This window comes from Eriocheir sinensis, chromosome 1, assembly GCF_024679095.1.
Source record: "Eriocheir sinensis breed Jianghai 21 chromosome 1, ASM2467909v1, whole genome shotgun sequence".
NCBI lineage: Eukaryota > Metazoa > Arthropoda > Malacostraca > Decapoda > Varunidae > Eriocheir > Eriocheir sinensis.
The window spans coordinates 3,423,666-3,447,734 of record NC_066509.1 but is presented as its reverse complement, the minus strand read 5'-3'; the positions used below and the strand labels follow the sequence as shown (position 1 = coordinate 3,447,734).

Sequence of the window (24,069 nt, the reverse complement as noted above, 5' to 3'; positions counted from 1 at the left end):
TTTCTATTCCTTTCTCCCACTTCTTCATATTAATTATCTTCCTTCCTTCCTTCCTTCCTTCCTTCCTTCCTTTGTCTTCTCTTTGTTATCCTTTCTTTGCTTTTCTCCGTGTTATGATATCCTTCTTTCCTTCTCTCCTTCTTTCCTTCCCCTCCTTCCCCTCACCTCCTCCGTTCCTTCCTTCCCTTCTCTCCCTTCCTTCCTTTCTCTCTTCCATTCACCCCTTTTCATCTGTTTTCCTTTCCTCCTGTTCTTTTCTTTCTTATTTCCTTCCTTTCCTTTCCTTCTTTCTTTCCTGTCATTTCCTTTCCTTTTTCCTTCTTTCCTTATTTCCCTTCCTTCTTCCTTCCTTCCCTTCTTCCCTTCCTTCCCTTTTTTTCCGTCCTTCCTTCCTTCCTTCCCTTCCCTTCACCCCCCTTTCCTCCCTTCCCTTATCCCCCCTTTCCTCCCTTCCCTCCTTTCCCTTCCTTCCTTCCTCTCTTCCCTTCACCTCTTTCGTCCTTCATACCCTCTTCTCTTCCTCCCCCCTTCCCTTCCCTTCCTTCCTCCCCTTCCCTCCCTTCCGCCATAATCCTTCAACATCCACTAACTCTTCATCTCCCTTTATTTCCTCTTTATCACCTCTCATCTCCCTCCCCTTATACGCTGCCCTCTTCCCCCCTCCCCCCTCTTATCCTCCCCATCTCCCCCTTCTCTCCTCCCCTTCCCACCCTCTTCCTCCTCCATTCCCCGTCATTCCCTCTTTCTCACCTCATCAACATTCTCTCTCTCCTCCTCCTCCTCCTCCTCCTCCTCCTCCTCCTCCTCCTCCTCCTCCTCCTCCTCCTCCTCCTCCTCCCTCTTTTAGTCGAGTTTGTGTCTAGTTTGGAGAGAGAAGAAAGGAGGAAGAGAAGCGGAGGAAAGTAGCTGAAGGAGGGAAGGAGGAGGAGGAGGAGGAGGAGGAGGAGGAGGAGGAGGAATACATAAGACAAGGAAACGAAAACTGGAGGAAGGAGGAGGAAGAGGAGGACGAGAACGAGAACAAAGAACAACAACGAGAACAATAACAAGAACAACAAGAAGAAGAGGAAGAGGAAGAAAACAACAAACAAGAACAACAACAAGAAGGAAAAAAAACAAATAAAGCAAAAAATTGATATAAACAAACAAAAACAAGAGAGAGAGAGAGAGAGAGAGAGAGAGAGAGAGAGAGAGAGAGAGAGAGAGAGAGAGAGAGAGATGAGAAGAGAAACACACACACACACACACACACACACACACACACACACACACACACACACACACACACACACACACACACACACACACACACACACACACACACAAAGCCAGATAGTTAACCAAGCAACCAGTCACCCACACAACCAGTCATCCACACAACCAGTCATCCACCCACCCAACCAGTCACCCAGCTAGTCATCCACCCAAATAGTCATCCTCCCAACCAGTCACCCAACTATTCATCCTCACAAATAGTCATCCACACAACTTGTCATCCACGCACCCAACCAGTCAACCAGTCACTCACCCAGTCAACCAGTCACTCACCCAAACACCCACTCAACCAACCCTCCAACCAACCTCCCAGCCAGCCAGCCAGCCAGCCAGCTACCGTACATAACGAGTGGATAATGTTATTTTGATTAAAACATCACCGCTTCACGCCCGGCCGCCATCAAAGGGGAGTCGCCGTGGGGCCTCAAATGAGATTGTTTTCTGAATCCGCACTTTTCTTCCTAAAACTCATTTGACGAGCTTTTGAGCGCGTCGGGGTGTGAGGATGGAGGGGGAAGGGAAGAGGAAGGGGAGGGGGGATGCGAGGGGTGAGAGAGGGGAAGGGGAGTGGGAGAGGAGGGGAGAAGGGGTGTAGAGAGGGGAAGGAGGAGAGGAAGGGGAGGAAAGGAGTGATGGAGAGGGTTAAAATGCGTGTTAGTGTGAGAGAGAGAGAGAGAGAGAAACAATTATAAAGGGGAAAAATATATATACATAGAGAATGCTAAAAAGTATACGTTTATATATATATTTTTTTATCCATAAATATATTCTTAGTCGTAGTAGTAGTAGTGGTAGTAGTGGTAGTGGTAGTAGTAGTAGAAATAGTAGTAGTAATTGTTGTAGTTTTGTTGTTTCGTGCAATACTAAGAGAGAGAGAGAGAGAGAAATTAATATACTTGAACAATAAATAAACCATAAGCCTTACTATTTCAAGAGGAGGGTATCGGGACACCTCTCCTCCCGAAATTGACCTCTCTTTCAACCACCTCTTTGGATTCTTTTTGGGAGCAGCGAGTAGCGGGCTTTTTTAATCAGCGTTTCCTATTTTTGTGCCCTTGAGCTGTCACCTTTGTTGTAAAAAAAAAAAAACTTACATCATAACTCACAATATTTACTCTAATTTCCAGACCAGAAGCATGACCGAGCTAATACCAAGACCGAGACCGCAGCAAGACTAGAGACCGAGAATGAAGCCGAGTGTTTAAAGACCAAGCCACTCCCTAAATCTGTGTTCACGTAATGAGCCCCATCTGGTGAGTAGAATTAGAAGTTGTTGTTCTTGTTGTTAATGTCATTTTTGTTGTTGTTTTTCTTCTTCTTCTTGTACTTCTTCTTCTTCTTAGGTTATTGATTTTTTTTGCATTATGGAAATCGTAGACAAAATGAATATGAAAAAAATAATAATAAATGCGTATATACCCTTTACTTAACACACACACACACACACACACACACACACACACACACACACCCCACTCCACTCCCCTTTACACCCCTTCCCCACCACCCCTCCTCAACATTCTCTCCCCGTCTCACACCCCCTCTGTCCCCCACACCTCCCCACCACTCACCCCCTATCTCACCCCTCATCCCACACCACCCCCCCCACCACCATCCACACCACCCCACCCACCCCAACGCCACCTCAACTTCGCACGACAATAATCATACAATTACACACCACCACCACGAGTCCCCCCTCCCCCCTCCCCCACCACCTCCACCACCACCAATATCAGCTGTTGCTCCACCGATCTCAGCGCCACAAAGTTGGGGTTGGCGAGAAAGGGAATTAATGAGAAGCGGTGAGGCGGAAAACGTTTGGTGCTATCGGGCGAGAGAGAGACATTACACACAAATCACCACTGAGCCATTCATTGTCGATACTACACAAGTTATTGGAGGAGAAATGTAAAGGGTTTGGAAATAGGAGGAGGAGGAGGAGGAGGAGGAGGAGGAAGGGAGGGGGTGATCTTTGTGTGTATGGGCGGGTGAGGGGGGGGGGGGGTCATTGTGTCTGCCTGTCTGTCTGCCTGTCTGTATATCTATGTGCTTGTATGTACGTGTTTGTGTATTTATATGTTTGTGTGTGTGTGTGTCTGTGTGTTTGTTTAGCTGTCTGTCTTTTCACGTGTGCGTCTGTTTGTACACCTGTCTGTGTGTTAGTTCGTGTGTTTCTGTGTATCTTTCTGTCAGTGATGTGTACCTGTCCATCTATCTGTGTACCTGTATGTCTGTCTGTCTGTCTGTCTGCGCCTGTATATCGATGGCTATTTGCTTGTCTATATCTGTGTTTGTGTATCTGTTTGTCTGTATATCTCTGTGTGTCTGTCTGTCTGTGCCTGTATGTCACTGTATATACCTAGCTATCTCTGTTTGTATCTGTGTTTGTCTGTATATGTGTTTGTATCTGTCTGTCTGTCTGTGTCTGTCTGTCGGCGCATGTCCCTGCCTGTCATCACCTGTCTAAGCGGCGCCGTTCCACCTGACGGAGAGCCGCTGGAGCGATACGCCGCGCCGTTCAACTTGTCACCGCTGCACATTACTTGGGTGTGCGAGGCGGCGGGTGTGCGGCAGGGGAGGGGCGGAGAGGCAGGGGGGAGCTGGCTTATTGATGAGGGGGACAGGGGAAGGAGAGAGGGAAGAGGAGATGAGGATTAGAAAGAGGTAAGATGGTGGAGGAGGAGGAGTAGAAGAGATGGAGATAACGAGATGGAGAGATTGGAGGAGAGGATGGGAAGAAGAACAGGTTGAAATGGAGGGGGAGAGGTGAACAGAGAAGAAAGATGGAGGAAAGGAGGAGGAAGAATTGTGAGGTAGGAGAAGGATAGAGAAAAAGGGAAGGAGGAAATGGAGGTAAGAAGGGAGGTAAGGAGGGAGAGAAAGAAGGAAGGGGGAGGAGGAGGAATAAATTGTGGAGATAGAGAGAAGAGGGAAGAGAGAGAGAGAGAGAGAGAGAGAGACAGTAAGCAAAAGACAACAATAGGGAAAAAAACAACAAACAAAACAAAACAAAGAAAACAAAACAAACAATAAAACCGAACCAACCATCCATTCCCAGGACGAGGCCACACACACACACACACACACACACACACACACACACACACACACACACACACACATGGACCCCACCCCACCCTCCACCCCACCCCCCTTTACCTCATGAATACCTCCTCCTCCTCCTCCTCCTCCTCCTCCTCCTCCTCCTCCTCCCAAACAGAAGACGATCGAGAACGTAAAAATAAAAAAAAACACCACAATGCTTAGACAAACAGTTTACGAAGGATTGTAGAAGAGAAGTAAGACCGCTGAGGGGGGAGGAAGAAGGAGGAGAGGAGAAAGGAAACCCAGATTGTGAAGCCATTGAAGGTATAGGAGAGAGAGAGAGAGAGAGAGAGAGAGAGAGATTGACAGCTAGACAGGGAGTAAGAGAGACAGACAGCTATTGACAGACCTCTCTCTCTCTCTCTCTCTCTCTCTCTCTCTCTCTCTCTCTCTCTCTCTCTCTCTCTCTCTCTCTCTCTCTCTCTCTCTCTCTCTCTCGATATAAAGATGATACGTCAAATGAATATAATGTCAGAGAGAGAGAGAGAGGGCTCAAATATTTCCCCTTTGCTGGACTGAACGGACGCTCGCTTCATTGACAGGGAGGAGGAGGAGGAGGAGGAGGAGGAGGAGGAGGAGGAGGAGGAGGAGGAGGAGGAAGGAAGGAAGGAAGGAAGGAAAGACGAAGGTGTCGGGGAGGATAGAGAAAAGAGAGAGAGAGAGAAGGGGAAGAAGGAGAGGAGGAGGAGGAGAAGGAAGAGTGGAAGAGGAGGAGGAGAGAGAGAGAAAGAGAAAAGTTTAAAGGAAGAAAGAGAAGGAGAGAAACGAAGGAAAGAGAGAAGAAGGAAGAGGAGGAAAGAGGGAAAGAAAGGAAAGAAGAAATAGAGGAGGAGGAGAAGGAGGAGAAGAGCAAAAAAAGGAGAAAAACAAAATTGGAAAAAGAAGAAAGGAAAGGAAAAAAAAGAAAGAGAAATAAGAAAAGAGAAGAGGAGAGAAACAACAGATAAAGAGGGGAAAAAGAGAACAAGTGTAAGAGAGAAGAAACAGAGAAGACAGAAACGAAGATACCGACACAGGAAAACTGGAGAACGAAAGAGAAAGAGAGAGAACGAGAGGAAGAGGGAGGGAACGGCCAAGAGACAGAGGTGAACAGAAGAAAGAAAGAGAAAGAGAGAGGGAGATAGCCGACCAACAGACAGAGGTAAGGGGAGAGTTGGGGAGGGGAGTCAGAGAAGGGGTGAGGGCGAGTGGGGGGGGGGAACCGAACGAGGGGCGTCTAATATTGCAGTCGACCCAGCTATCAAGACGCCAGCTCACGCCCCGCCCGGCCCTGGTATGCGCAGAATGACAAATATATCCCCGGGCGGACGTAAGCACAGGAGACTCCTATAGTTTATGAAAGAACACCCCGCCCGCGCCCTATTGTGAGACGGGGGGGGGGGGGGGGGGGGGGATGGTTGTGGTGGTAGTGGTGATGGGGTTGTTAGTGGTGGTGGTGGTGGTGGTGATGGGTCTGGTTCCCCTTCCCTTCCCTTCCCCCTCTCCATCTCCCTTCCCTTCTTCATCTCTTCTATCCCCTTCCCTTCCCATCCTTTTTTTTTCCCTTCCCTTCCCTTCCCTTCTTCATCTCTTCTATTCCCTTCCCTTCCCATCCCTTTTTTTCCCTTCCCTTCCCTTCTTCATCTCTTCTATTCCTTCCTTCCATCCTTTTTCCCTTCCTTCCATCCTTTTCCCTTCCTTCCTTCCCCTCCATTTCCCTTCCCTTCTTCATCTCTTATATCCCCTTCCCTTCCCTTCCCATCACTTTTTTTTCCCTTCCCTTCCCTTGCCTTTCCTTCCCATCTCCCTCCTCTCTTCTCTAATTTCCCTTCCCTTCCCATCACTTTTCTTTCATCTCCCTTTCCCTCCCTTCCCGTCCCATCTCCCTTCCTCCTCTCCTCTATCTTATGTTCCCTTCTCTTCCCATCCTTTTTTCTGTATTTCTCTTTCCCTTCCCATCTCCCTTCCTCCTCTCCTCTCTTATTCTCCCTTCCTCTCCCATCACTTTTCTTCATTTCCTTCCTTCCCATCCCTTCCCATTTCCTTCCCTCCTCTCTCTATGTTCCCTTCGCTTCCCATCCCTTTCTTTATTTCCCTTCCCTTCCCTTCCTTTCCTATCTCCCTTCCTCCTCTCTTCTCAAATTTCCCTTCCCTTCCCCTCTCCCTTCCTCCTCCCCTCTCTCCTATGATCCCTTCCCTTCCCATTCCTTTTTTCTGTGTTTTTCTTTCTCTCCCTTCCCTTCCCCCTCCTATTCCTATTCCTCTATTTCTCCCTTCCTTCCTTCCTGCCATCATTCCTTCCTCCCTTCCTCCCTTATTTGTATCTCCCTTTCTTAGTTCGTTTCTCTTATTCCTCTCCCTTTCTCTCTCCCTCTCCCCTCTCTCCCTTCCTTCCTTCCTCCCCTCCTCCCCTCTCTCTCCCCTCTCCTCCTTTTTTATTCTCTAACTTAATTCTTCCTTCTCCCTCCCTCCCTTCTTTATTTCTTCCCCTCATCCCCTTCTTCCCTTCCTCCTCCCCTCCCCCTCCCTCCCTCCACCAGCATCCTATTGTTTGGTGGACGGGCGCTCGGACCCCCTTCAGGTATGCAAAAGGAGGAGGAGGAGGAGGAAGAGGAGGAGGAGGAGGAGGAGGAGGAAGCAGCTCACACACAAACCACACATCACACCAACCTTCCCCTCCCTTCCCCTCCCCTCCCCATCACCTTCCCCTCCCCTTCCAATTCCCTCTCCTTCCCATTCCCTCTCCCTCCCCTTCCCTCCTCCTCCTATTCTTCCCCCTCCCTTCCCTTCCCTCCTCATCTCTCTCCTCTCTTCCTCTCCCTATCCTTCCCTTTCCCTCTCCATCCCATCCAATTCCTTCTCTCCTCCCCTCCCCTTCCCATCCCATCTCATCCGTTTCCTCTCTACCCCTTCATCCACCCCTCCATCACTCCAACATCCATCTACTTACTCACCCATCTACCCGCAGTCACCCAGTCATTCAGTCATCCATCCACTCAGCCATCTACTCATTCATCCACCAAGATAGTCAGTCACCCAATCAGCCAATCATCCAGTTAGTCACTCACTCACTCAGTCATCCAGTCAGCCAGCTAGTCAGTCACCCAGTCAGTCAGTCAGCCAGCCAGTCAGCCAGTCAGTCACCCAGTCAGCCAGTCAGCCAGCCAGTCAGTCAACCAGTCAGTCAGTCAATTAGTCAGCCAGTCACCATATCAGCTACCTCGCCAGTCAGTCACGTACCCAGTCAGTCAGCCAGTCAGTCAGTCAGTCAGTCAGTCAGTCAGCCAGTCAGCCAGCCTTACAATTTCAATATTTGTGTATCCGGATCCGTCAGAGAAAAGGTTGCGAACTTAAAATTGAAAACCTCATTCGAGTGTGAAGTGGGCCCCCCCCTCACCCCCGACCCCCCCCACACCCTCACCCCTCACCCCCCCCCACCCTGTCCCCCTTCCCACCTTCTCTTCCCTTCCATCCTCCCTTCTTCCCTGTTCCTCTTCTCTCCCGTTCCCCCATCTCACATTTTCCCTTTTTTCCTCCCCTTTCTCTTCCCTTCTCCCCTTTCCTTCCCTTTCCATCTCCCTTTCTCCCTTCTCTTTACCCTTTCCTTCCATTTTCCCCTTTCATCTCCCTTTCCTCTTCCTTCCTTCCTTTCCTCCACTTTCCTTCCCTTTCATTCCTCCCTCCCTTCCTCCTCCCATTCCTCCCTTTCCTCCCCCATTCCTCCCTTTCCTTCCCCTTCCCATCCTCTTTGCCTCCCTTTCCCAAACCAACCCCATCATTTCCCACATCTCACCCCTCTCCCCACTCCCTTCCCCTCTCCCCTCATAGCCTGAACCAGCAACCAGGGAGAGAGGAAGGGAAGGAGGAAGAGGAGAGAAGAGAGGGGAGGGGGGGGTGGGCTAGGGGGGGCGAGGGGGGAGGGGGCAGATTTGGCTTGGCTGGAGGTATGTCTAATATTGGGATTCCCGGCGCCGTGTGGAATGCAATATCATAAATGGACGATTGGACACCACTCACCCCGCCGCTGCTGGAGTTGTTGTAATCTCCTGCTACCCCCCCCCCCCCCCCCCGCCCCCTCTCACCCGCCCCCGCTGTGTTCTGTGCCCCCCTCTCTCTCCACCCCCCTTTCCGTCTCTCCTCACCCCTTCTTCCTGGTCTTATTCCTCCTCTCCCTTCCTTCGTTTCTCTACCCGTTTTCCACTTCTTCCTTTCTCCTCCTTTCTCGTTTTGTCCTCCTCTCCTCCTGTCTCCTTCTCCCTTTCTCTCTCTCTCTTCGTCCTTCTCTTTACTTCCTTTTTCTATCTCTTTCTCTTTCTTCTTCTTCTTCTTCTTCTTCCCGTTGTGTTCTGCCCCCCCTCCTCTCTTACCCCCCTCTCTCCACCCCCTTTCCGTCTCTCCTCACCCCCTCTTCCTCCTCCTATTCCTCTCCCTTCCTCTCTTCCTTCGTTTCTCTACCCGTTTTCCCTTCTTCCTTTCTTCTCCTTTCCCTTGTCGCTTTCTCGTTCTCCTCCTCCTCCTCCTCCTCCTCCTCCTCCTTCTCTTGTCCTACATATCCCATTTTCTGTGTCTGTCTGTGTGTGTGTGTTTCATTTTGACAGTCTGTATCAGTTTCCCCTTGTCTCTGTTTTTCGTTTATTCTATCTTTCCTCCTCCTCCTCCTCCTCCTCCTCCTCCTCCTCCTCCTCCTCTTTTTACTTCGTCACCCTCTTCCTCGCCTCTTCTTTTTTTTCTCCCCTTTCTTCTCTTTGCATTCCTTTTCCCAGTTGTTGCCTCCCTTCTCTTTCCCTTCCTTTTCCTTTCCCTTCCTTTCCCTTCCCTTTATTTCCCTTCGTTTACCTTTTCCTTCCCCTTCCCTTTCTTCCCTTCTCTTCATTTCCTTTCCTTACCTTTCTCTTCCCTTTATTTCCCTTCCCTTACCTTTTCCTTCCCCTTCCCTTTCTTCCCTTCTCTTCATTTCCTTTCCTTACCTTTCTCTTCCCTTTATTTCCCTTCCCTTACCTTTTCCTTCCCCTTTCCTTTCATCCCTTCTCTTCCTTTCCCTTCCTTTCCTGTATTTCCTTTTCCTTTCCCCCCTTCCCCTTTCCTTTCCTCTCCTTTCCCTTCCCTTTCTTTTCCTTTATCTTCCTCCACTTCCACTTTCCTTTCCTTTCCTTTCCTTTCTTTTCCTTTTCCCCTCTTCCCTTTTCTTCCCTATCGATCCTTTCCCTTTCCTTCACTTCCCTTCCTTACCCTTCCCTTCCCCTTACCCTCCAGTTCCTTTACATTCCAGTCCCTTCCCTTCCTTCCCTTCCCTTCCCTTCCCTTCCTTTCCCTTTCCTTCCCTTCATGTATTACCCATCTCACACTTGATTCTTTCTCTCCCCTTTCCCTTCTTCCTCCCCTCATACCTCACACCCTTTCCTCCTCCTCCTCCTCCTCCTCCTCCTCCTCCTCCTCCTCCTCCTCCTCCTTTTTTCCCTTCCGCGAATTACCTCCTTCGTCCTCACTGAATGCGTTTGAGAGGGAAGGTGTGTGTGTGTGTGTGTGTGTGTGTGTGTGTGTGTGTGTGTGTGTGTGTGTGTGTGTGGACTAAAAATGTAACATGGAAACAAGGCAGGTGTAGACGAAACGCACACACACACACACACACACACACACACAGACATAGACAGAGAGAGAGAGAGAGAGAGAGAGAGAGAGAGAGAGAGAGAGAGAGAGAGAGAGAACAAATATTGGACAGAAAACAGAACGAGATAGAGAAAGAGAAGGAGGAGGAGAAGAAGAAAGAAGAGAAAGAGGAGAAAGAGGAAGAGAACAAAAACAGGAATATAAAAAAAAACAGACAAATAAACAAACAAAAATAAATCACAAACAAAACAAAAAATATAAAAAAAAACATAATAAAATAGAGAAAAACTTATGCATGGAAAACGAGGAGGAGGAGGAGGAGGAGGAGGAGGTGAGAGGGACAGAAGAGGGGAAAAGAGGAGGAGAGGAAGAATCAAGTGTAAGCGAGATGGGAAGGGAAGGAGGAGGAAGAGGATGAGGAGGAGGAGGAGGGAAGGAAGAGGGGAAGAGGGAGAGTAAGAATCATAATTAAGCGTGAAGGGACGGGAGAAGTGAAGGAAATGGAAGGTAAGATAAGAGAAAGCAATGAAGAGGAGGAGGAGGAGGAGGAGGAGGAGGAGGAGGAAGGGAAGAGGGAAGAGGAAGGATCAGGGCAGTGTAAGAGTGAAGGGAGGTAGGTAAGATAAGGTAAGGTAATGAAGGGAAAGGTAAGGGAATGGAGGAGGAGGAGGGAAGGAAGGAAGAAGGGAAGAGGGGAGAGGAGGAATCAGGACAGCGTAAGAGTGAAGGGAGGTAGGTAAGATAAGGTAATGGAGGGAAAGGTAAGGGAATGGAGGAGGAGGAGGAGGAGGAGGAGGAGGAGGGGGGGGGGTGCGTAACCAATCCTCGTCTCCCTCTCAATCCTCGGCAGCAAGAAACTCTAGGGGGACAAAACCTCAATTATGCCCCTCCCAGCCACTTTGTCAGCTCGATTCTCTGCCCCCCCCCCTCTCTCTCTCTCTCTCTCTCTCTCTCTCTCTCTCTCTCTCTCTCTCTCTCTCTCTCTCTCTCTCTCTCTCTCTCTCTCTCTCTCTCTCTCTCTCTCTCTCTCTCTCTCTCTCTCTCTCTCTCTCTCTCTCTCTCTCTCTCTCTCTCTCTCTCTCTCTCTCTCTCTCTCTCTCTCTCTCTCTCTCTCTCTCGTTATCTCTCGCTCTTGCTCTCTCTCTCTTTCTCTCTCTTACTCTCGTTCCCTCTCATCACTCCTTTATTTTTTTTCCTTTTCGTTCGCTTCTCTCCCCCTCTCTCTCATCTTCCATTCCCCCTCTATCATTCTCTTTTCTTCCCATTTTCTTTCTCCCTTTCCTCTTCCTCCCTTCTTTCTTCCTTCCTTTTCTTCCTTCACCCTTCTTTAAAACCTCTCCTTACCATCTTCCCTTACTCCCTTTTCTCTGTTTCCTTTCATTCTCTTCTACACTTTCTTTCCTTCCTTCCTTCCTTTCCTTCCCTCGCTCCTTTCTTTCATCTCTCTTTTCCCACCTTCCCTTCTCCCTCCCTCCTCTCCTTTCCTTCCTTCTTTCTCTTCCCACCTCTCCTCCATCTTACCTTCTCATCCCTCCCTCTCTCCCTCCCTCCCTCTCCCCCCCTCCCCCTCCCCCCCCCCCCCCGTCTTTGGCCCACACGCGGCTCATCCTCGCCGATCCTCAGCTGCCGCGGCCTCCATAATGACGCAATAAATGTATACCTTATTAAGTGTGGAGCCGCGATGAATTGGTGTGGCCCGGCTCCCTACTTGTCCCACCCCCCGCCCCTACCCCTGCCACTGTCCCTTCCTTGCCCTCCCCTCCCTTTCTCCCTTCCCTGTCCCTTCCCTGTCTCCATCTTCTGTTCCTTACTCTCCCTTCCCTTCCCTTCCCTTTCCTTTCCTTTCCTTTCCTCCTTCTGTCCCTTCCTCTCCCTCTCCTTTCCCTTTCCTTTCCTTCATCCTGTCTACCCTCCCGTTCCTTGCCCACCTTGCCCTGTCTTTCCTGCCCTTTCCTTCCTTTCCTCCTGTCCTTTTCCTCCCTTTCCTCCTGTCCTTTTCCTCCCTTTCCTCACCTCGTTTTTCTTCCATCTTCCGTCTAATCCTGTCCTTTTCCTCTTTCCCTGCCTCCCTTTTCCCTTCCCTTCCCTTCCCGACCCTTACTTATCCTCCCTTCCTTCCCATATTATTTTCCTCCTTTTCCTTTTATTTCTCTTCCTCTCTTTTATTTTCTCTTCTCTTTTCTCCTCTTCTTTCTCTACCAATTCTTCCATTTCCAGCTACTATGCTCTTTTTCGTTTCCTTTCCCTCCCTGTTTCCTTTGCTGTACCGCCCTCCCTCCTCCTCCTCCTCCTCCTCCTCCTGGTCTTCCCCGCTCTCACCTCCATTTTCCGGGTTGTCACGCCTCTTCCTCGTCCCGGACAAACGAGGAAGGGATGGAGACGTAACAGCGACCGACCGACGAGACCTTACGAGTTAACGAGGTGGTGGTGGTGGTGGTGGTGGTGGTGGGAAGGGGGGGGGGTGGGTGATGGTGGTGGGAAGGGAGTTGTTATGAAGTTGTTACATGTATACGGAAGCTGTTGTTGTTGTTGTTGTTGTTGTTGTTGTTGTTAAGGAAAGGTTAGTTGGTTCTGTAAACATTTTTTTGTCTATATTTTCTAATTTTTTTTATTTTATCTTTCTTGTTTGTCGTTATTTTTGTATTGTTTTATTTATTCTCTTTGTTATTGTAGGTGTTGTATTGTTTTCTATTGTGTTTTTTTTTCCTTGTCTTGTGTTCGGAACGTTTTATTATTTTATTATTGTCCCGTTTTATTTGTGGTATTATTGCATTATTGTGGTTATTGTATTTGTTAATGTTTTTTTGGGGGGGTCTTGTTTATTTTTGCTTGTAATGTTTGATTATTGTTGTCAGAGAGAGAGAGAGAGAGAGAGAGAGAGAGAGAGAGAGAGAAGCCTCCGTAAATCATGACTGGGAGAGAAAAACGACACTAAAAATTTAAATAAACCACCTCACGTATTGTATCTATTGTCGTATTGTATTCATTGTTGTAGTTATTGTGTTATTTCCTTGTTACTGTATTTTTATTTTTTTTATTGTATTTTATTGTGTCTGGAGTGTTCTATTATTACCAAACAAAAAAAAAAAACATTAGCCACAACCATCACCACCACCAACAACAACAACAATAATAACAACACCAACATCAACACCACCACCACCACCACCACGTTACGATCCCTTCCTTAAGCATCACCACCATCGCCACCTCCCTACCTCCTTCCTCACCTCCCTCTGATAACGGAATTGTGTGAAGGATGTTTTCACTGTGACGGAGATGAGCCGCTGCTTGTCCTAATATCCCATCCCGGGCGCCGTCGCTATAGGAGAAGGAAGAGGGGGAAGACCAGAAGGAGGAGGAGGAGAAGGAGGAGGGGCAACAGGAGGAAGAGGAGAGGAAAAGGACGAACAGGAGGAGAAGGAGGAGGAGGAGGAGAGGGGCAACAAGAGGAAGAGAGGAAAAAATGGGTTTCTAAAAGAGTCTTCCATCCGAGGCTTAACCGACCTATGATAGACAGCTCAGTGGCGGCCGACTCTCCCGTAGGAACTCAACCCTCGTAGGACGCTCTCCGATTCCCATCCTTCGCGCGGCGTCCCCCAAGGCCCAGCGTGGCGGCGGCGGGGGTCCCCAGTCGCCCCTGCCGCCCGGGCCCCGCAGCATCAATGTTTAAATTGGGCGAGCGTTTTAATTATGTGTGACGACCAATTCTTTGCATAATCCGGGATGATCTTGAGGCCAGGTGGCGGTGGGCAGCGGCGGAGGGAGAAGGGAGGGAGAGGGGTAGAGGGAAGGGAGGAAGGGAGGTAGATAGAGGGAGGGGGAAGTAGAGAAAGGGAGGGAAAGGGAGGCAGAGAGGTAGGGAAAGGCAGGGAGAGGAAGGGAGGAGAAAAAAGAGGTAGAGAAAGAAGAGGAGAGGGAGGGGAAGAGAAAGGGAAGTAGAGAAAGAAAGGGAGAAAGGGAGGCAGAGAGGTAGGGGAAGGCAGGGAAAGGGAGTCATATAGGGAGAGGAAGGAAGGGAAAGGGAGGTATAGAGGGAAGGAAGGAGAGGGAGGGGAGAGAAAAAGAGATAAAGAAAGAAGAGGAGAGGAAGGGGGAGAGAAAGGGAGGTAGGGAAAGGGAGAAGAAGAGAAAGGAAGGGAGAGGAAAAGAGAGAGAAAGGGAGATAGAGAAAGGTAGGAAAAGGGAGGACGATAGGGAGAAGAGAAAGGAAGATAGAGGAAGGAAGGGAGAAAAAAAGAGAGAAAGGGAGGTAGAGGGAGGACAACAGGGAGAAAAAGAGAAAGGAAGGGAGAGAAAGAGAGAGAAAGGGAGGTAGGGAAAGGAAGAACGACAGGAAGAAGAAGGGAAAGGAAGGGGAGCTAGAGGAAAAGAGAGAGAGAAAGGGAGGGAGAGGGAGGAGTGGGCCAGAGGAAGATGGAGATTGAAAGGGGCGGGAGGGAGGGAGGAGGATTGAGAGGGCGGGAAAGGGAGGCGGGCAGAAATTAGGTACGGTAAACGGTAAACTTGTGTAGATCGACAAGCTTGATACAGCGGATTAGGCGCCGGTGAAGACATCAAGGCTGGACGTGTGGGGGGGAGGAGGAGGGAAGGGAAGCGTGTGTATGGGGGGGGGAGGGAGGGGAGACTGTGTGGGGGGGGGGCGATGGAGGGGAGGAGCGAGCAGGGTGGTGGTGATGGTGGTGAGGGAGTGACGGAGGTGTGTCCATCGTGGGAACAGTGCAGGTAAAGGAAAGCAAAAGGTAAAATGAACGTCTAATTAAACAAGATAAACACTTAACATACTACAAAGTCTATATTAAAAGTCTATATTAAAAAGTCTATATTAAAAACTCAGAATATTATTTACTTATACATCATCGTCTTAGAGCAAACATAACATAGCGATACTCAAAAGAATATTAAAATTAAACATCGAAGTCTACCTTTAAACCATTCATTTTCTTTTTACATTGGTAGGTTTTCTTGATGGGGCCCCTCGGTCAGCCCCAGTCCGTATGATGGCGCCGACAAGTGTCTTTATAGTGGCGCCGTCTTGCTTAGCTCATACTGCCACCCGGAGCTTATCTTTGATCATCTTGAGAGTTAATATAAAGTTCGGGTTGATAGGTGGTCTTCAGGACAGCATGTGGGTAGTCTTACGGCCGTGGTACTTAAATCTCCCCCATTCCCCTTCCCTTCCCTTTCCCCTTGGCTGTGAACCGCAGTTTTAAGCGTCCCCGGGGGGTTGGGATTGATTAACACTACCTCGAGAGAGAGGGAGAGCGGACGGGGTCGAAAAAGTGTTGACTCCGCGGGGTTAGAAGCAGGACATCTTCAGCTTCCCCTTCGTATATTTCAGGAATAGGTAGATAAATTTAGGAGCCCGGGGGGGGGGACTGTATTGGTTCCTTAAGGGGTTCATCCAACATCAGGTTACTTGAATTAAAGGGGGGGGGGGGTTCAATCCTCCCTTTATTTGATATTTAATAGTAAAGAAATGCAGACTCCGAGAACTCATTTGGAACCTCTTTCATTGAAGGGGGGCGTGATAGAGGGAGGAAGGGAAAGGGAAGTAGGGAAAGGGAAATAGGGAAAGAGAGGGAGAAAGGGAGGGAAAAGTAGGCAGAGAGGTAGGGGAAGGCAGGGAGAGGAAGGGAGGAAGGGAAAGGGAGTCATAGGGAGAGGAAGGAAGGGAAAGGGAGGGAAAAGTAGGCAGAGAGGTAGGGGAAGACAGGGAGAGGAAGGGAGGTAGGGAAAGGGAGTCATATAGGGAGAGAAAGGAAAGGAAAGGGAGGTAAAGGGAAGAAAGGAGAGTGGGGGGGAGAGAAAAAGAGGGAGAGGAAGAAGAGGAGAGGAAGGGGGAGAGAAAGGGAGATAGAGGGAGGTAGGGAAAGGGAGGACGACAGGGAGAAGAAGAGAGAGTAAGCACCTCCCTCTCTCTCATACCCCTCCAATAACCACCCCCATACCCTTACAGCGCCCCCCTTCCCTCCCCACACACACCTCCCCCTCACACCTCCTCCCCCTCACACCCTGCCCTGGATCTTGGTCATGGAGGCCCACTGACCGTCGCATACACTGTTGAAGGTCATGTCAATCACTGGTTTGCCTCCGAGGTCACCAGGGCCGCGGCATTTGGGTTGGCGGTCCCAGATTTTGTCCGGGTTGTTGTGGAGCCACCTGGCGGGGCCACGGGAAGGGGTTAGGTGATGGAACTGAAGGGATTTGAAGGGTTAAAAAGAGGACTTGAACAGTTAAATTAAAAGGGATTTTAAACCTACCCAAACCCTCTCTGACCCACCTTAAAACCCCTCTCCCCAAGACTTGAACAGTTAAATTAAAAGGAATTTTAAACCTACCCAAACCCTCACTGACCCACCTTAAAACCCCTCTCCCAAATCCCAACCCCTTTTAATCTAATCCAAACCCACTCTGACCGAACCTAAACAGATTCTGACGCATCCTAACCCCCTGTACCAGACCTTAAACCAATTCTGACCTTTACAAACCCCTTTTACGAGACCATAACCCATTTCTGACATACCTTAACTACTTTACCCAACCTTAAGCTAATACCCGCCCCCTTCTGACCCCCCTTCCAGCTCGCCCCTCGCCCCCCAACGCACCGGGTGAGGTAGAGGATGAAACAGTCGCAGTGCCAGGGGTTCATGGAGAGCTTGACCTGCTCCACCTTCTTCAGCTCGTCCAGGAGACCCACGGGTAGATGCATGAACTTGTTGCTGTCGATCTGCCTGCGAGGGGAGACGAGAAGGCTGCAGTGTGAGGTGAGGGGAAGGGATGTAAAGAGGAGTAGTAGGAGGAGGAGGATAGTTGTAGTTGCAGTAGTAGTAGTAGTGGTGGTTATTGATGGTTATTATATTTATTGTAGAGAAGCGAGTGAGAGTTAGATGTGGAGAGATGAGATGAGGGCGTAAGGAGGCTGTGATTGTTGTGAGTAAGGAGAGAAGAGGAGGAGGAGAACGGGGAGGAGATAGGTCAGGACGTGTGGTTAGGGCAGAAGTGAAAGAGGAGAGAAAGGGAATAGGTTAGGCTGTGAAGGGGAAGGAAGAGGGATAGGAGGAAATGAAGAAGAAGAATGATAAGAACGAGGAGTGATATCGTGTTTTAAATCCTCAGTGGTATTATTCAAGCAAAGAAACTCCCTTACTCCCTTACTCCCTTCCTACTCACACATCCTCCCCTCTCCCTCCTTCCCTTTCTACGTCCTACCCCCCCTCTCTCTCCCTTCCTCATACCTCCAATCCCTCATACCCAAAAACTCTTCCCCTCTTTATTTTCATACCCTCCTCCCCTCTCCCTTATTCCCTTTCTACCTACCACCTCCCTTCTCTCCCTTCCTCATACCCTAAAGCCCTCCCCTCCCTACCTCATACCCACAAACCCTTCCCCTCTCTCTTTGTTTTCATACCCTTCTCCCCTCTCCCTCATTCCCTTTCTACCTCCTACCTCCCTTCTCTCCCTTCCTCATGCCCACAAGCCCTCCCCTCCCTCCCTCATACCCAAAAACTCTTCCCTTCTATTTTCACACCTTCCTCTCCCCTTCCCCTCTACCCTCCCCATACATACTCCCCCTTCACCCTATCTCACACTCCTCCCCACCTCTCTCCCTTTCCTTTTCCACACCCTTCCCCTCTATCCTCCTCCATATAAACTCCCCCTTCACCCCTTATGTCACACACTTCCCCAACTCTCCCTTTCACCCTCCCCTCCTTTACCCCCCGTCCCTCACAGTCGCAGGAGGCTCGGGGTGCGGCGGAAGATGGCATTGGGCAGGAGCTTGAGCAGGTTGTTGTTGAGTAGCAGCCACGAGAGGTTGTTGAGGCCGGAGAAGGCAGCCAACTCGACGGTCACGATGCGGTTGGAAAAGACGTAGAGCTTCTCCAGACGCGGCGTGCCTGGGAAAAAGGGGAGGAGTAGAGGCGGTAGAGTAAGAGCAGATGAAAGTGGTAGATGAGGTAAGGGAGATAGGGAGTGATATGCCTTAAGAAGTCTACAGTCCTTTCCAACAAACTACCTTTTTTGTAAGTCTTTCCCACGATCAAAAAGCATCAACAAACCCATTTTCTTTAGTTTATCCCTCACCCACAAGCCTCTCCCCCTCCCTCTCCCTCTCCCTTCTGTGTCCGCTCACCCACGAAAGTCAAGTCCTTCCCGACAAACCCCTTTTTTTCAAGTCTTCCCACAATCAAAAAACATCAACAAACCCATTTTCTTTAGTTTATCCCTCACCCACAAGCCTCTCACCCCCTCCCTCTCCCTTTCTGTCTCCACTCACCCACGAAGGTCTTGTTGTGGATCTCTTCAATGAGGTTCTGGCCGAGGAAGAGGGACTGCAGGCTGCCCATGTTGATGAAGTCCCGGTAGGAGATCTTGAGGATTCTGTTGCTGGTCATCTCGAGGAAGGTCAGGTTGATGAGGTCACGGAAGGCGTCGGTTGGGATGGCCTCAATCTTGGGGATGGAAGAAGAAGGATTGAAGGATGGAATAAGGTTGAAGGAGAGAATGAGAGAAGAAGGAGGAAGGGTGTGAGGGAATGAAGGAGGTTTGGAAGGAAGAAGGAGAGAGAATGGATAGGATTGAGGGAGAGAAGGAAAGGGGAAGAATGAGAGGGAATGGAAGAAGTTAGGAAGGAGAGAGAAAAGGAGGGAACAGAAGAAAGGACAGACAGAAAAGGACAGGGAAAGACACAGATATACAACCGGACAGACACAGACAGGAAGAAAAGCCACGCAAAAACAGACAAAAATAAACAATACACACACACAAACAAACAAACACACGCACCCCCCTTCCCCCCCCCCCCCCAACCCCCCCAACATACATAGTTATTGTCGAGGTAGAGCTCCTTCAGACTAGTTAGCCCGTTGAAGACTCCGTAGGGAAGGCGCGTCAGGGCGTTGTGGGACAGCTTCAGACTCTTCAGCTTGCCCAGTCTGTAGAACACCAACTGGGGGAGCTCCTGGTGGGGGGGAGAGAGAGGGAGAGGGAGAGAGCGATGTTATGTTATGGTAGAAGGAGGAAGGATGTGGAAGAACTGAAGGGTGGAATGTGGATGAGTGGATAGGATTGAAGGAAGTCGGAATGGGTGAAGGAGGAATGTGAAAGGATTGAAGAATGGTTGAAGGATGTTTTTTTTTGTCTATCTATCTATCTGCTCGTGCGTTCAATCGTTCATTCCTCCGTCCCTTCTTCCCCTATCCCTTCCTCTTCCCCCCCCCTCCGTCCCTTCCTTCCCTTCCGTCCCTTCCTTCCCTTCCTTCCCGTCTTCCCCTGTTCCCTTCCTCTCTCTACCCCTTCCTCTTCCCCCCCCCCCTCCGTCCCTTCCTTCCCTTCCTCTCCTCTTTCCCTTCTTCCCCTATCCCTTCCTCTACCTTCCCCCCTCCATCTCTTCCTTCCCTTCCTTCCCTTCTTCCCCTATCCCCTTCCTCCCCGGCCTCTTGCAGACTCCTTACGTTCTTATGTTCTTACCCCTTCCTCTACCTCCCCTTCTTCTCCTCCGTCCCTTCCTCCCTTCGTTCCCTTCTTTCCCTCCGTCCCTTCCTCTACCCCCCTCCCTCCTTCTCCCCCCACTAACCAACCTTCCCTTCACCTTAATCTGGTTGTAGGACAGGTTGAGGTCTTCGAGGTTGTTGAGGTCGTAGAAGATGCCCTCGTCGAGAGTCTTAATAGCGTTGCTCTCCAGGTTGAGATTGTACAGGTGGTGAAGCTTCTTAAAAGCCTCGCCCGGCAGCCCCTCCAGCATGTTATAGGAGATGTCGCTGCCGAGGGAGGGGGTGAGGAGGAAGGAAGAAGGGGTGGAGGGAAGAGAGGTACAAGGGATAAGGTAGGAAGGGCCGAAGGAAGGAAGGAGGGGTCGGATAGGCAGACGTAAGGACGGAAGGAGAGAAGAATGGATGAAAGGAAAGGATAGGAAGGGAGGGAGATTGGATGGAGAGGGGTTAGAAAAGAGAGAAGGGAATGAAAAAGGAAGGAAGGAAGAAAGGAAAAGGATAGGAAGGGAGGAAGATTGCATGGAGAGAAGTGAGGGAAAGAGAGGAGTCAGAAAAGAGAGAGGGGAATGAAAAAGGAAGGAAGGAAGAAGGGAGGTAAGGAAGGAAGAAAGGAAAAGGATAGGAAGGGAGGAAGATTGCATGGAGAGAAGTGAGGGAAAGAGAGGAGTCAGAAAAGAGAGAAGGGAATGAAAAAGGAATGGATGGAGAGAAGGAAGGAAGGAAGGAAGAAAGGAAGGAAGGGTAGGAAGAATAGGGCAGAAAAGTAGAGAGAAATGAAAGATCGGATGGGCAGAGAAGGAAGGAAGGGAGGAAGGGAGGGAAGAAGGAGGAGTGAGATAATGAAAGGGATAGAAAGAAGGAAGGAAGAAAGGAAAGAAAGGAGGATTGGAGGAACAGGATAGGGAGGAAGAATTGGGCGAATGGGCAGAAGCGAGGGAATGAGAGAGAGAGAGATGGAGGAAGAGAAAGAAGGAAGAAAAAGAGGAATGCAAAAAGGAGTGAGTAGATAACTTTTTTCTTTTTTTTCTTTTTTCTTTTACAACAGGACAAAAAACAACAGGGCAAAAAAAAAATATATAACAAATGTGAAAAAAAAGCCCGCTACTCAAAATAATAACATACATAACATAACACATAACATACATAACATAACATAACATACAGACAGACAGATAAACAAAACAAAATAATAAACCCATAATATTAGAACTTCAGAGAAAACACACATAAAAGAAAAAGAACTTACATGGTCCTCAGCGATCGGGCGTCTTGGAATATCCCGGGACTGAGGTAAAGGAGACGGTTCTTGTGGAGCTTGCTAAAGAGAGATTGACATAGATTTACATAGATTTAGTTACATAGATTTACATAGATGTTCAGACCACACAGACCCCATTATCCAGACTAGGTGAAGTTATGTTTAATCAGTTGCCATGCGCTTAAGACTTTGCATTTTTATACTTCAGTGAATGTTAAGTTGGGAGAGAGAGAAAAAGAAAGAAAGAAGGAAAGAAAGAAAGAAAAAAAGAAAAATAAAGAAAGAAAGAAAGAGGGAGAGGAAGAGAAACTGATAACATTAATACGAAGAAAATTATGTAACACACACACACACACACACACACACACACACACACACACACACACACACACACACACACACACACACACACACACACACACACACACACACACACACACACACACACACCTATACGTACACATGTCTGAGGTTTTCGAGGTCGTAGAAGATACTGTTTGGCAGCAATTCAAGTTGGTTCTCGTTCAGGTCACTGGAGAGAGAGAGAGAGAGAGAGAGAGAGAGATTAATAAATTCCATACATCTTAATTAATACCTATATCACATTTGCCTTGTATTCTTCTAACTCTTGACAGCTCTTCTAATCACCCATTGTTTTCTATATATTTCTAAAGTAAATCGCTAACATTAATCATTATATATACTTGAGTGGCCTGCAATACTTAACCCGGTAGCAGCGACGGACCAAATTTGTGGCTTTACCGTGTACCAGCGATGGGTCAAATTTCTGCCATGATATAAACATCCCAAAGTAGATGATGCATAAACTAATCACACATGCGTTGATATATATTATGAAATGGTTTGCGTGAGTGATGATTTTCTCATTATTTTACTTAGAGGGACCTTTAACCTAACCTAACCTAACCTAACCTAAGAAACATGACCCCCGCAGCTACCGGGTTAAGTCGACCTTCGTGTGACCTCCTTCGGTATACTCACAGCTCCACGAGGTCCGTCAGACTGTTGAAGGAGTCTTTGTGGAGGAACTTGAGGCGGTTCATCCCGAGTTCTCTGGCGGGGAAGGACGCGGCAGTCTGTTTAAAGCTGTTTTATGTAGTAGGTTCATGTTTTGCTTTTTTTTGTTTTCCTTTATTTTATTTTATTTATTTATTTTATTTATTTATCTATTTATTTATTTGTGTGTGTGTGTGTGTGTTTGTAATCCTTCCTATTGTGCTGTTACGTTATTTTTGATCCCTTTTTCCACATTTTCCGACATACACATGCATCCCCCTCCCCCCCACCTACCCACCCACACCTCCCCCTTCCCCACCTCCACAGTCCCACCCCACCCCCACCTACCCCTTCCCCACCTCCACAGTCCCACCCCACCCCACCTACCCTTCCCACCCCCACACTTCCACACCTCCTCCCTCTCCCCCACAACCTCCCTCTTCCCCCCCCCACACACACGCACAGTCCCCTCCCCCAACAAACATAATAATCCCCTCCCTTCCCCTCCCCCCCCCCTACACACACACACAACTTTCCCCTCCCACTACTCCCGTCCCCTCTACACACAACATCAACTCCCTTTCACCCCCTCAAACACGCACAACCCCCCTCCCCCACACCTCCCCCACACGCACTCACAGGCTCCGGGTGTCGATGGGGATCTGCTGTTTGCGGGGCACATGGTTGAGCAGCTCCAGACGCCAGCAGGACACGAACTTGGTCTCCATGGTACAGGAGCAGGGGCCCTCCGCGCACATGGACCACCGCTGCGGCCCCGAGTTGATCGGCCACACTGACGAAGGCGAGGAAGAGGCCGAGGATGACGAGGACGTGGAATCATAACAACCTCACTTCCTCGCTTTCTTCCTTCTCTGCCCATCCGACCCTTCTTCCTTCCTACTTTTCTGCCCTATCCTTCCTTCCTTCTCTCCATCCGTTCCTTTTTCATTCCCTTCTCTCTTTTCAGCAGCATTATAAGGTAAGATATATACACGAATCAAACACCTGCTTAAAACACATCGCAGAACACCATGCAACAAAAATCACCAAAACCTTAAATATATGTCACAAATCACTTACTTGATCCACCAAAACAAAACCACTATACAAATCCACATCCCTCACTAACTCACTTTTTTCCCACCACAGAACACCAGACCATCCACCCATCCACGACTCCACCACACCTTCATACCTGGCTGTAGGAGGCTGCCGGTGTCCCTCGTAAGATCTTCCACCTGGCGCACGAGAGCCTCAAGACGCGACATGCTCTCGAAGACGTCCTCCATGGCTTCGGGCTTAATCGTGTGCATCATTTTGGCCATCGTCAGGTCCGTGTAGCGCTTGGCGAGGTCGATGGCTTGGCACCCGTTCAGCCCACACAGCCCCGCCTCGGTATCCTCCCCGCTCACTCCTACCGCCGCGGCCCACAGCAGGAAGACCCACGTCAGCACCCACGCCATGTCTGCTGCTGGAAACTCGTGTGGTGGCTGTGGGAGTAGGAAGATGAGGATGTAGGAGGAGGAAGAAGAGGAAGAGTCGAAAGATCAGTAATAGGAGGAGGAGGAGGAAGACCAAGAATAGTTGTAACAGTTGTAGAAAATAAAGGAGGAGGAGGAAGAGGAAGAAAAGAATACAGGAATAAGATGATCAGGAGTAGAAGGCCCTCACCACCAGCAGGAGACGTGACCACCCTAGGAATGACCCCTGACTGTGTGTGTGCCCCGCGCCGCCGGAACTTGCCCCTCCCCTTCTACCCCCACCCCCGTCCCTCCCCTCCTTCAGTCGACAGGATACGCGGTAATTAGTTAATGAACAGCCAATCGGAGTTTTTAAAGAGCCCGGGGCCGCGGCGGAGAGGGATGTGTCTGTATTCATTTGTTGGTCTGATGGATGGATTGCGTGGCTGGGTGTTATTTTTCTGTATATTTGTTGCTTTTGTTTACCAGTATTGTTTTGACGTGTGTGAGGGGAAGGGGGTGGTTTTTTTTTATTTATTATTTAGTTGTTTATTTGATTTTATTGTGTGTGTGTAATAGAAATAGAATACAGCTGTTTTTGCTTGATAGAAAGTGCAGATACATAAGAATTACATATTTAAGTGCAAAGAATGGTAGTTATGTATAGAAGATAGATAAAGAGATAGATATATTGATAGGTATAGATTGATAGATAAATAGATAGATAGGTATAGATTGATAGATAGATAGGTATAGATTGATAGATAGATAGGTATAGATTGATAGATTGATAGGTATAGAGTGATAGATAGATAGGTATAGATTGATAGATATGAATGAATAGATGTGGAGAGATACAGACAGATGTAGA

The 24,069-nt window shown here is 49.0% G+C and overlaps 1 protein-coding gene and 1 long non-coding RNA gene across 6 annotated transcripts in view; one reads left to right on the top strand and one right to left on the bottom strand.

The window, feature by feature from the left end:
• Nucleotides 1–22,207, top strand: part of LOC127009856 (uncharacterized) — an 87,511-nt gene extending 65,304 nt beyond the window's left edge. Inside the window, exons 4-7 of one of the 4 annotated variants that reach the window (XR_007762508.1) lie at nucleotides 2,403–2,528; nucleotides 16,554–16,736; nucleotides 21,677–21,840; nucleotides 22,066–22,203. This is a non-coding gene — a long non-coding RNA (uncharacterized LOC127009856). Of the gene's footprint in view, nucleotides 1–2,402; nucleotides 2,529–16,553; nucleotides 16,737–18,255; nucleotides 18,399–21,676; nucleotides 21,841–22,065 lie in introns of those variants that run through there. The other 3 variants (XR_007762501.1, XR_007762487.1, XR_007762509.1) reach the window with 3 other exon arrangements.
• Nucleotides 15,975–23,939, bottom strand: LOC127009564 (carboxypeptidase N subunit 2-like). Of its 2 annotated transcripts, XM_050882791.1 has the most exons (12): nucleotides 23,410–23,939; nucleotides 22,934–23,228; nucleotides 22,378–22,531; nucleotides 21,724–21,795; nucleotides 21,182–21,253; nucleotides 20,710–20,781; nucleotides 19,562–19,730; nucleotides 18,794–18,931; nucleotides 18,248–18,422; nucleotides 17,702–17,867; nucleotides 16,578–16,703; nucleotides 15,975–16,131 (listed from the first exon to the last, which is right to left on the bottom strand). In XM_050882791.1, the coding sequence occupies exons 1-12, from the start codon at nucleotides 23,614–23,616 to the stop codon at nucleotides 15,978–15,980; spliced, it is 1,800 nt and encodes a 599-aa protein (XP_050738748.1). In that variant the 5' UTR covers nucleotides 23,617–23,939; the 3' UTR covers nucleotides 15,975–15,977. The 2 variants fall into 2 exon arrangements, with proteins under 2 accessions (XP_050738748.1, XP_050738822.1); XM_050882865.1 differs by having other exon boundaries at nucleotides 22,934–23,939.
• Nucleotides 23,940–24,069: the final 130 nt, after the last annotated feature.

What these genes read in the sequence shown, in the direction of transcription:
- LOC127009564 (XM_050882791.1), bottom strand. Translation starts at nt 23,616, where the DNA reads ATGAATACAGACACATCCCTCTCCGCCGCGGCCCCGGGCTCTTTAAAA. An exon ending in CTGACGGACCTCGTGGAGCT is followed by an intron (nt 21,254 to 21,723) that starts GTGAGTATACCG and finishes CTCTCTCTCCAG; the next exon opens with TGACCTGAACGAGAACCAAC. An exon ending in TCTACCTCGACAATAACTAT is followed by an intron (nt 18,423 to 18,793) that starts GTATGTTGGGGG and finishes TCCATCCCCAAG; the next exon opens with ATTGAGGCCATCCCAACCGA.